The sequence below is a fragment of the Scomber japonicus genome, chromosome 19, assembly GCF_027409825.1.
Source record: "Scomber japonicus isolate fScoJap1 chromosome 19, fScoJap1.pri, whole genome shotgun sequence".
In the NCBI taxonomy this organism is placed as follows: Eukaryota; Metazoa; Chordata; class Actinopteri; order Scombriformes; family Scombridae; genus Scomber; species Scomber japonicus.
Window position 1 is genome coordinate 20,136,214 of NC_070596.1, and position 12,744 is coordinate 20,148,957.

General features: G+C 38.5%; 1 protein-coding gene across 1 annotated transcript; it reads left to right on the top strand.

Moving 5' to 3' along the window:
• The first annotated feature begins 8,632 nt into the window (after positions 1–8,632).
• On the top strand, positions 8,633–10,068 carry grp (gastrin-releasing peptide). Its single transcript, XM_053340499.1, has 3 exons — positions 8,633–8,780; positions 9,671–9,912; positions 10,015–10,068. The coding sequence occupies exons 1-3, from the start codon at positions 8,633–8,635 to the stop codon at positions 10,066–10,068; spliced, it is 444 nt and encodes a 147-aa protein (XP_053196474.1).
• The last annotated feature ends 2,676 nt before the right edge of the window (positions 10,069–12,744 follow it).

Consider the following 12,744-nt stretch of genomic DNA (forward strand, 5'->3'; position numbering starts at 1 on the left):
GATGGCAGGAGAAATGGCTTTTGATAATGCGATGTAAGGAATAAAAAGATCTAAAGATGGACTTTTTCAAGAATGTAGTCATCAAGTTCATTAGGAAGATTTAATGACCATAGTTTGGTCATGTCAGTTAATTATATGAGCAAAATGTTTTATATTATTTAACACAAGAAAAACAAACACTTTATAATTCCTCAAAAATAAAACAATCTTTTTTGATAGTGAGCACTGCAAATAAATGATGAAAGGAATGAAATGCACTGCGTCTGTATGTGTTTTGGGGACAAAAGGCACGGCCATTGCTCTGTTCTGCTTGTACGTGCAGCTAACCCAGTGCTGCTCTTTGATCCAAATGCATGGCGCCCACATCTGCATACACACATGAACACACACACACACACACACGCACACACACACACACACACACACACATACAGATCCATATCTTGTAGCCTCAGCTTTGGTTTCATTAGCAACAATCCTTAGTCCAGATGATGGGAAATCTATAATGATGAGACTGACAAACAAAATGACAGAGAGAGACAGAGGGAGAAAATGTTCTGGAGGGAAAAGGGGCAGGCAAGATATGCAGTGAGGAGAAAAAAATGGCTGCTGAGCTGTGTGTGGCTGCAGCAGACAGAGAAAGGCCTGGTGGAAAGAACAGCTAGTCACAGCCATGACAGCCAGAGCAGCCTGGCATAGAAAGTAATGAAGGTTAAATGCAGAAAAATATGAATAACACACAACACAGAACCTCTCAGCAACTCCAGTTTAATACACATGCATCATTACCACCTCAAATACACACGCTGAGTAAGATTTCTACAATCTCAGTAAAGTGAATGTAAAATCACAATAGTGGAAACATGCAAGAGAATCAGCCACTCCTCACCCTCTTGCCTCCGTCCCTCTCCAGCCACTAGCCAAACCTTCTTTCCTTCCTTTCTTCCATCCTGCAACACAGTCACAACACTACTAACCCACAAAAAGCCATCTACCCCACCCTGCCTGGGAAAAAAAGTCCTGCTTCTTCACAACAGGCAAAGGCCCAGAATACAGGGTCAGGTTACATCCAGGGATCTGGTAAATGGTGGTGGTCCTGGTAAGGATCCTCCTTAGTCATTCTCTGCACCACTAGCAGCACACAGACATATAAACAGACAGATAGATCATGCTCCTGTGTGTGTGGGGGTGTGGGGGTGTGTGTGTGTGTGTGTGCATGCGTGCGTGCGTGTGAGTGTGTGTGTGTGTGTAAGGCAGGCTCTCGGCTGCAGAATCACACACTCCCAGCCAGCCACGTCCCCCTGCACTCTTCCCTTCCCAAATCTCCCTGCTCCCCTCGCTGTGTGAGCCACACTACACAGCACGGCGACATCCAGCCAGCATCGAGCAGCAGCAGGGGCTGCGCCTGTGACATGGTAGCCAGTGACTGAGCTGTGAAGGGCCGCCATGGAGTAGCCTGGGCTATCTATATACCTCAGTGGAGCACAGAGACGGCATTGTTCCTGTCAGCCCTCTGTCTGCCTCAAACCGGTTTCAGCTGGTTCCGGTCACCCAACATAAAGCCTTGTGCTGCAATACGGCCTCAGAAACACACAAGCAGGAACAAGGAGTCCAACTCCCAGGAAACACTGCAACATTTCTCACTAAACTATGTGCATATTGCCATGTAGATGTTTCATATCAGGTTGAAACATAGTTAAAAGAGATTCCCTGTTCTGGTCCCTTGCACTTGCTGTAAAATTAGGCCACAAAAATAACAACAGTGCACAAAAAGAGGATGTTTGGATGAGCACAGATAACCTTGATACAAATAAAAAGCGGGATAACATTAAAGGAAATGACAACAGTCATACTATGGTACAAAAGGATGAAAGGTATGATTGAGAACATTGAAGGTAAAACTATGTGCAAAATGATGACTGATGAAAAGAAGAGGCTAGTTTAGGTAACCATGATGGCAGTAGAGTAGAAGCTCAATCCAGTACCTTGGCCTTTTTCTCAACCAGGTCCTTAGTGTTTCCTAGTCACCTCACCCTCGTAGGTAATCAGTCCAGTCATGACACCAAATCAAAACAACAACAACAAAAACTTGCCTTTCATGCAGCCTCCAGCAGCCTTACACTCAGTACTGCAAAATAAGGTCAAGGAATGTAAAAACCCAGCAGACAATCTGGCTTGGGCAAGCACAAGCCATCCATCCACGTCCCTCCTCAGATTTCCATCAAACACATGCCACCCCTGCCCACATATTCCCCCACAGAGACACACATACACATACACATGCACGTTCATGCATATATAGAGGTAAACGTGGCATACCCTTTGTTAGATTTTTTTCGTCTCTGAGAGATATTCAAGAAAAAGGTCTTCCTGTAGAGGCCTCAGCACCTGTCTTATTCTGCCCCAGCCATTCCTGCCCCCATCCTCCTCCTCCTCATCCTCCTCCCCTCCCCCCTCTTCCCACTCTCCTGGGTCAGTCCTAGATTTAGTCCCAGTCCAGGCCTCGTTTGCTCCTGAAGCCCCCACCACCACCACCACCACCACCACCACGGCCGTGCATGAAGGGACGGATGGAGAAAGGGGGCAGTGTTCAGCAGTCGAATCAGGCCTTTTGTCTCTTGTCTGTGCAGGGGGGTGAGGGGACTCTCCACTCTGGCTCTGGAGCAGCAGCAGCAGCTGGTGCAGAGAAAGAAGAGAGAGAGAGGGAGACGGAGACAGACAGAGGGAGGTGGGGGAGTCAGAGAGAAAGAAAAGGAAATGAGCAGGGGAGTATAATAAGGACCTCAATATGCATACTATGTTCATATTTTAGGCCTGTGCAACATGATACCAGTGAGATTGAGTGGAAAATGTTGGCGTAGCATTGTGTTGATGAAGTGGTGTTGAAGTGTTGTTTTAAGGTCAATAACATTATATATAAATATCATGATGTATAAATAGCCTAGGCCTGTTTAGGCCCAAGTGCCCATCTGCATGCTGCTTGTCCCAATGAATCTTGTGTTTGCTTTTCTGCTGTTGAAGATGGAAGTGTTGAACGCTCTGATGGCAGTCCAACTGCCCACATGCATGCATTTAACTGCAGAAAATCAAGCACATACACATGCAAATATTTGTAATTCATACAAACATAAGCAAAACATGAACAAAATTGTCCTGATTCTATTTTTATTCATGCACTTCAAAGATGAAAAACACATCAATAATCAAAAAAGATCATCACATTACAGTATGTGTAACGAATATGGTCTAAAGTATGATAAACCAACACGATTTAAGCATTGAAGCATTTTATAACCTACCTGGGAGACTGCAGAGAGGTGGCAGAGAGATGCCTTCAGCAGAATAAGGCTGCCTCTCTTTGGCCTGCTACCAGTCCTTGATACCCCTGGCAGACCTCTCAAAGGCAGCCATGAATGCTGCACCATAAACTAATTAACCCTCATTATGTAAAAGACCGTGACAGATTTATTCATCAGACAACACAAATGCAATTTACACACTGCAAGGCGGTTGGATTTGTGCATATATAAATAAAAGGCCCTCATGGCGCCTCCTGCCTTTCCACAGTGTTACAGATTGAGTGCAAGAGGAGGCTGTGTGGTTGTTGTGCTCCCCTCCCCTAGCACAGATAGTCATGTGACGTCACCTTGCCTCCATTCAAGTTGGCTATAAGCGGCAAACATTAAGGACGGTTAGGGATGTCCATTTCAAGGTTCCTCCTTCCATTTAGCTAAATGTACTGATTTGCATGTATTCAGCTTAAATAAAAGAGACAACTACCCACCTTTTCAAACAATGTAGCGCTGTAAAAACCTTTTGTAATATTTTAAGCCACATTGTTTTTCATAAAAATTAATGGCAATTAAGTGGTTTTCTGATTTTTTGTAGTCTACTGTTTGCTACCATGAAAATGTTTATAAATTTACTGAATTAGTGGGTAAATTTTTTTAATACTGTGAAATTCTTTATTCTGATCAAATATTCCTTAAAGCTAAAATAAAACTTGATTTCTTTTTGAATTGGTATTAGATCTCAGATACAGTCTATGTATTTATTGTAGTGTATGATATGTTTTATAATCCCAGCCCTATTTTTTTGCTACTTTTCTTTTCCTGTTTTTTAAAGTTACCTTTAGTATTTTGATTGTACAACTACAATACTTTTTCTTCAGCACTATCTTAATATGAATACAATTGATGTGATGATGTAATATATTCGAATGATCACGGCTTTTCTGTATTAAATTAGTTGTTGTTTTGTTTTATATTGTTGTTCTGAGTTCAATTTTTTTTAAAAGCTGGAGCTGCTATAAATTTACCATCTCATGTAAAGAATTAGCATTTCTTGCATTAGATGAGCTTGTTTGGTAGAAAAAAATGTTATTCAGCTTGTCCTGTTTTGTCATAGTATATTTACTTGATAATTAGATAATTAGTCCTACAAAGAAAAGAGATTTGAAGGAGAATCAAGAACTGCCTGAACACGACATACTGTGTTCAAGTGACAAAGCCCACTAGTGGCCCTGGTAATTATGACTTTTGTCCATTGGGAGAAAAGGAGGAAATCAGGAAATGTTTAAAGACCTACAAAGTCTGCAGAGGGAGGAGGTCAGGGTGGATGGAGGGGTCAACAAAAGGTGGGACTTGTTGAATCAGACAGTCCTGTGATTATGGAGTATTATGTGAATTATATGAAGGTGTGTAGAGATATTCATTTTTTAAATCATTTTAGAATATAGTATTTTAACTCTATAATATATGAATAGTGCAACATCCCAATATGGTCTCTGGTCCCAGTGTTACAAGTCTTAAACACAGGTGCTCAGTTACACCAGTTGGTTCTTAGTTGAAATGAAGCAATTCAATTTTGTCTTCTTAGGTTGTTATTTGAAGGATTTTTAATTAAAACTACTCAATGTGTCACAAGAAAAAAAAGCCCAAATTTGGTCAAAATGTGGTCAAAAATAATGAACCTATAGTTTTGTGTAACAACTAAACAACTAAAAAAACCTTGGATTGATCTTGATATTTCTTGGCCATGCCCAAATTAAGAGCCAGTGATTTAAATCTCTTCAACTCACTGGTGGGTCATTCAGTACAAACTCATGCCATACAGCCAAACATTGCTTAAATCCACAAAGCGACATGCCCAAAGTTTCTAAAGATACCAAAATGTCCAGTCTAATTTTGGGTAAAACTTAGGTAGTTTTAATGAAGAGAACAAGCTAGTACAGAATACATAAGTATGTGACATGAACAAATGACCCAATGTGTTTCTTTCAACCTCAGCCCCATCTCTGAGGTCTCTGATTGGTCAGCTGCCAGGAGATTTCAAACTGTGACTAACAGCAAAGATCTGATAATAGCAAACTGTCCATTTTAATTGACACTTCCTGCTAAACGGCTTCCCTTGAAAGGCATTTTAACTTTTCATAAACCCAATATTATTGCAGCCGGTACACCATCAGAGCACTTAATGTATCATATGACATTTGAAAAGAATGAATAGCGTGAATAAAGAATAGAAAGGGCATTATTTTCACAGCTCAGAAATTCCTGTGATTGTCAGCATGAGATCATTCAGTTTGTTCCCTTTGTTCTGCATGAAATGAATCAAATTAGCCGGAGCAAACTATATGGCAATATTAATTTATATTTAAATTTGTATATATTTGAAATACAGATGATAATAACAAGTGTGATGCTTTCAAGCTATTTTTTTGGTCATATTTAACATCATGCAATGATGTTAAATATATGCAATAATAATAAAGGGCAAATGTAGTTAATGCAGCTTTAATCACACCACCAGTCATAAAAACAACAATAACAAACATTGACTGAACATGACCTAAATTCACTCGACAGTGCCATCTGGTGTTTAACATTTGAAATTGTACTAATGGGTCCCTAACTCTTTTTAGAAATATATTTAATGGATCTTTTGTCATATATGTACATAAATCCCCCACAGCTCACTTCAATCACAGGTCATGATGAAAGCTTATAATTAGTAGCCTACATGTGAAAAATGCCACTTTATGATGTCAATCCGGCCTGTTTAAACTTTCATAATAATTAGATTAGTACTTAGTATTAGACTATATGTGTCCTGAAACTATTTAAGTCGTCTCTTGTGCTGGTGGTCAAGTGCTGGCAATCAGACATGTGTGGCTGTTAATGAATTCATGTATGATTAAATGCTCCTTGGCTTCTCAGTATGTGGTAACCCTTGAGGTCATACTTCATTGTGTTGTATGTTAGACATTTTTGAAGTGTTATTCATTTGGTTTTTATTTGATAATGTAATGTGCCACTTCTGCATTTCTTAAATCATTATATCAAGATATAAATGTAGATAAAACATAAGATCAATCTGTAGTAATATGCTTGAAAATGATTAAAGAAATTAACTAACAGAATCTTTTATGTAAGTGGTGCATCTACAAATTTCTGGTATTTGGTGACCTCTCTAGACATTTTATTGGTACACGATAACACACAGGTACTTGTTGTCTCACATATAACTTAACCAACAAATATTTCAGTTGGCATTGCTCTTTGTGTCCTATACTTGTTTCTGCTCTTTGACCAATAGGTGACGCATGTTTTGTTAAGGTCATTCTTGGACAAAGATTTGATATGTTACGAGCCAGATGGACTCTCTAATATCCTTCTGGGATGTTTGTGCATCTGTGTGTGTGTGTGTTATGTTTGTGTTTTTAGTGTGTCATGACCTAACAATACCCAGAGGTAAACCCTTAACCTTTTCAATACAAAATGTTACTTACCTGCAAACGCACAGGGACAAGCACATGGATTCCTTATCTGTCCTCACCTATTCTCTTCCTGCAGCATTCTGTATGTCAATATACTATCATGAAAGGGATCAGTCAAGTATGAGAATTTAACACAGCTACATGCGTGGGTGCCTTACTGTTTGAGGACTGCTTAATTCACATTGTTGACCTTTCCAAAGGGACAAGTACACTGTAATAAGGTGTACAGATAAATCATGTGGACTGTGCATAACAGTCTGGCATATGCTGCTTTGTCAAATTTCTTGTAATTGAGCACACAACAGGTGTCGCTCGCAGCAAAACTATTCATCCTTGTCGTTTGTGGCATCTTGTTTGACCCTGTGTTGTTTTTGCAGTTAATTTGTTCCAAATCAGCGTCATTTCCTCTTCTCTGTAAACAAATGATGTTCAGAAAACTGCAGGGGTTAGTTTTTTTGTTTTTTTATTCCAGCCAGTAGCAAATGTCAAAGTGTTTCATCATTACAGATTCAGCCCTATGTTGATATGAACTTTTTGATCTGATGGTGTAATGTAATTAAAATATTACAGTTTTCCTGTGTTAATTCAGGTCTTGTTTTGTATTGTTGTTTTGTGTTCGATAAAAAGGCGGAGCTGCTATAAATTTAACATGTTTTACACCATCTAAATAAGATAAGTAAAATGTGACTGAGACAACGTTATTAAAAAAGAACAAAAGAAGCTGGTGTACAGGTCAGGTTATCTTATCTTCAAGTCTCCCTCAGCCTTTGGGTAAAACACTCATTGGTTAAATTTAGGCTTGAGTAAGGGTTTTTTCAAATCCCATACTTAAGTATTTTTGAGCTACTTTATTTCACTTCATAGTTCTGCCCTACTGCATTTCAGTGGCAAATCTGATTTTTACTGTAACACAGGCAGGAGCAGGGAGCCCAACTAGTAGGTAATAATCTGAAAGAGATCTTTCTGCATTATGAATATTTTTAGTCATTCCAGCCTCCTCATTAAAGACTTATTTAGGTCTGAACCACGGTGCAATTACTTTTAACTGGTACAGAAGCAGAAGCACTCTAAATTCAGATGATAAAATAAGAACTACTTCTCTGTGGCTGTATACAAAACCTTTATGATCAGTTCATAAAATATAGTGTGATGTATTGTTATTGAACTAAACACTTCTTCAAGTAGTTAAAATTATCTCCTTTTAACCTGCTTAAGTATTAATATACTAACGACAAGATAATACATCAGCAGTAATAAGTTAATAATGTAATAGGCCTATATGCTGTATGTAATACAGCTTTCTGCATGAGTGTTTTTAGACTTAGATTCGACTAGATTTTGAATAAAGAACTTTTTACACTGGCCGATTTTGAACACGTTTTCCATCTCTGGCTGGCTGTAGCCTATAGTATCTTTTTCCATATGACGGAAGCAAGATAAAAGTCCTGTCCATCATCATGAAATGACGTTGGCACCTCCCGCAATCTCCCTTCAATCTCTGTACAAACAATAGCGAGCAATAATAAGTAAAGGCTCGCCATTGATGATCATTTGCCATCATCAGCTTTCTCATCCTGGCATAGTGGCACTTCAAAAAAAAAAACCCCGCTGACGCACAGCTGTATCAGGAGGGGCATTTAACTTTCAACATTAGTCATTTCTATCAAAGGCACCGGGAGTGTAACTTCAGCAAATCTGCAACTGGAGCTTTTTTCCCCCCTTCTCCTCCTCTGCTGCAAAATTGGTTCCCATTAATGAAATATGGTGGAGATGTGCTAGAGTTAGATCAATCCTGATTAACTGCAATTAAGGATTCCTATCCCTCGGTTGAGATCTGACATTTTCTCTGATAACATGGACGGAGTGTGTTTATGCTGGACTTGCAGACCAGTGTGGCCACTTTTTCTGATTCTGGCGTCGTTACCTCGCATGTTGCAGTGCTCAGAGAGTCCTGCAGCAATTGTTGGCAAAATGTATCCACGCGGAAATCATTGGGCAGTAGGTAAGAGACTTAACATGTTCAACAGGTGTAGTAAGTAGTAATGATTTTGTTGTATTTTCTTTGTTTAAATTGTAACATGCACAATCGTAGGTGATAGAGAAAATCAGTTCATGTTGCATCAGAAGTGGATCAAAAGTATTTTAAGAGTTCAAATCTTGCATGCTTTACAAGACAGATGGTCTTTTGAGCAAATATGTACTCTAATAACCATAAGTGCAGTAATAATGTAATGATCTTCATGCATTATGTGTAAGCTCTGGTGACCTCCATGCATGTAATAGAAAATATTTTTATTCTCTCTCTCATCTTCAGCTGGATGGGTCGACTGCAGAAAACTAAACCATTAAATTGAAATAAATTAACAAATGCACCTATTTTAGATGTGAAACTTGTCTAACTGGAGACATACACTCACGTCATTAGGAAGACGTGCAGTCTAATGCAATCCATTGCAACAACTCTGCCATGAATTCTACTTTTATGCAACTTACATATTTTAATTTTTATTGTCACTGTCAGAAAGGTGATAAATGGGTAGACAAAATATTAGGAAACCCTTTAAAATATAATGCACTCCAACATGCAACCATCCACTAGGACCTCACTAATAAATATAAGGTAGAATTATGACCTTGGATTGCATTAGGTTGCACAGGTTTTCTTAATAAAGTGCCTGATCAGTGTATACTGAACACAATGCAACCACCCCGCCTTGATATATGGTGGCAGCGTGGATTTAATAGTATAAATAATTACACTAATAATTGTAATTACAGATTTGGGCCTATCATGGTGTAGTTTAACCCAAATATCAGAGTATGACAGATGACAGACGCCAGGTATTTATACCAGAAAACAGTTAATGTATCCTGTCACATCCAACCCTTCAGGTCATTTGATGGGAAAGAAGAGCATCGAGGACCCACCTGAGCTGCAGGACTCAAACCAGGACAGTGACTACCTCACACCCTCAGAAACAGTGGGGGTCACACAGTTGGACCGATACGAGCGTCTGATGGAGGCTTTGCTGCAGCTGAAGAACCAAAAACAGATGATGCCACAAACTGCAGACAGGCTGCTTTGGCTGCACAGTGGCTGGAGAGAAGAAGACAAAGACAAATATCTTAGAGAGGTAATATTTTCAATCAGTGATTTTCACACACTGATATTTGAGCCAAGTTTTATTTTGAGAGTATTATGTCATGTATTTCTTAATTTCATCACTGCATTACAGATGTCAGACCTCCTTCTTCTGGCCTTGAAACTGCAATACAATGACTCCACCTGAATGCAAGAGGACCTCTGTTTCAAAAACAGTCATCATTATCTACAAACATGTGCCCTCTGTAATCACATATACCACACTACTGTATTTGTATATTGTATTTGTCCTGCTGTATGAATACACCTGGAAATTTATTTTATCAGTAATTTCAAATTTGTATATGCATCTCATACAAACTGATTTGACAAGGTAATGTTACATAAAATGAGAATATGCTGAATAAATTTAACGTTGCGATAACTGCATTGTGGATGCCTAATCATGCTTTGCATATCACAGGTGTCCTGTTTTTGTTTTTATCACACATTCACTGTTTATGGTTTAAATTCCAGGATGTGATGCACATGAGGTTCATGCCACTTGCATGTGCAGTAACAAGTTTATACCACCAGATGGTGCTCAAGGTCAATTTTAGGAGCATTTATTGTTTCACATTTTTTTTACATTTTGAGTAACATAGCAGTAATGTGGAGCACGATGAGCTCACAAAAACATAGTAGCACCCTAAAACAGACCTTTAAAAACAGTACTCTACTATTTCTAATCAGAAAGAAGACACACACCCTCTACCCAAACACACACAAAAGAAATAAAACAAACACTATTTGTTGTTTTTCCTTTGTGGTATATCTACTGTAGCTTTATTTGTGGGAGGTTTATGTTTATGTTTGGATGATGTTTAAGTTTTTGTTTGGATGGTATTTATGTACTGTGCTTCTAGGTTATAATGTATCTGAATTATTCCATGAGGGATGAGTCATGTAAATGACCAGACGCGATAACAAAAGTATTCATTCCTTCATCATGGTGTCTATTTAGACAGTAGGAAAGAAGATGATGACTGGCACTATTATTAGCCCTCAGGGATTGCAGATGATAGTAAATGCTAATTGAAACAATTTAGCTAAACACATCTTTTATCTTAAAGCCAAAAGGAAAGTTTTCTCTTCTCTCATTTGTAACGGATGATTGGTGAACAATAGAGGTACAAGCCACTTTCACCCCATCATTATGAGTCTAATCCCGCAAGCGAATGGGATGAAGTTTACAGGAGTTAATGAGGAGGAAATAAGTGGGTTGACAAACTCATTCACTGAAACAGAGAGAGGAAGTCTGTAAATTTAAGCTGCTTGAACAGACCCTCCATGTTTACATGCTACTTTAAATTAAATGGTATGAAACTTGAAAGAGATTCATGTTTATAGATGTTTATTCCCAACATTTGCATTTGTAGTACACTAAAAAGGCCAACTTCAAAATTGTTGTTCTAACATTTTATTCAAAGTTGAGGAAACAAATATTTTTTGGGCATCTGCTGAGGTGACTAAGGCACAGATAGATGTGTGTTAACAAGACTTGGTAGTAGTGATGTCATGTCACATTACCAAACAACATGTACATCATGACAGCATGGGCTGTGCAGCGCTCTGTCAAGATCAGTCAATCTTACCTAAAAGATAAATAATTGTTGAGGAATTAGATGAAAAAAAATCCTGTCTGTGTCAGAGAACAGTAGTTTAACACTTACCAACCAACGGTCATATGTATTTATCTAAGAGAAGTGCTACAAGTGGGGCGAAATCATGAACACACAAAACAAAACGTGCTTTCTAACCCAACACAACACTCACTACAGCTGAAAAAACAGCTGAGATAAACAAAATAAAAACTTTCCTGGATGTACTAATCTTACCTGTTGAAATAAAACTAGACAGTCAAATTACTGTGTTGAAACACTGAATTTATGAAAATAATAAAGTAAACCTACTACCCAGATCCTGAAAACTCTATGTTAGTACATCAGACAAATTAACATTATCTTACACACACTGACAGGGCGTGAACACAGTTGGGTCCGGGATTCCCCCCGGAGTAACATGTCATCAGGAGGGATTCCCACCCCATGAAGTTTTGACTGGCCCTAACTGCTCTACTGTTCTGCTATCTCTAATGTAGATGAGATGATATACACATTTCAGCAGATGCTCTGAACTGAACTGTGTGTGTACTTGCCACAGAGATGAAGGCATCCTGTCAGTAATTGAAGAACTGGCAGAAGATGTTTGACTGCAACAACTGGAAACAAGGTTGATTTGCAGATACTGGCCTTTATTGATTTGTATTATTTATTGATATTAACTGTACTTTTTGAATTGTCTCTCTTATTTTGCCCAAATTATCCTTGATTATCTGTGATTTAAATCAGTGCTCAAGAGCCAAAGCAACATATGGACTTGGCAAGACTGCACACAATATCTGATCTATGGCTGAGGGACGTGGAAAAGTGTTTGACTTTCGGGTAAGTAGTTATGCATTTGCTTTGTTATGTTTTATAATTATAATAATTATAAAGTAAAAAAGTATGTATTCACAATCACATGGTTCACTTTGGGCATATCAGATGGAGAAATAACAAGTATTTCCTATCATCAATCAGACAAAATATGTTTAAAGTTATTTATAATTTTCAATTTATACTACATGTTGATCAACTGCACAACTGGAACCATTTCACAACCACATCTTCATGTACAGTGAGGCCTGGATTATAACTATCATGTCCACAGGCCAGCAATGAAAAACAGGGATGGTATTTCACTGTAAAGCTAATTACCTTACTAAACCACTGACTAACATGTATTCATAATTACAATTACAAATAGAAGTACTACAAAAACT

Coding starts and splice junctions, on each gene's coding strand:
- grp (XM_053340499.1), top strand. CDS start 8,633: ATGGACGGAGTGTGTTTATGCTGGACTTGCAGACCAGTGTGGCCACTT. Junction 8,781..9,670: donor CGGAAATCATTGGGCAGTAG/GTAAGAGACTTA, acceptor CCAACCCTTCAG/GTCATTTGATGGGAAAGAAG. Junction 9,913..10,014: donor AAGACAAATATCTTAGAGAG/GTAATATTTTCA, acceptor ACTGCATTACAG/ATGTCAGACCTCCTTCTTCT.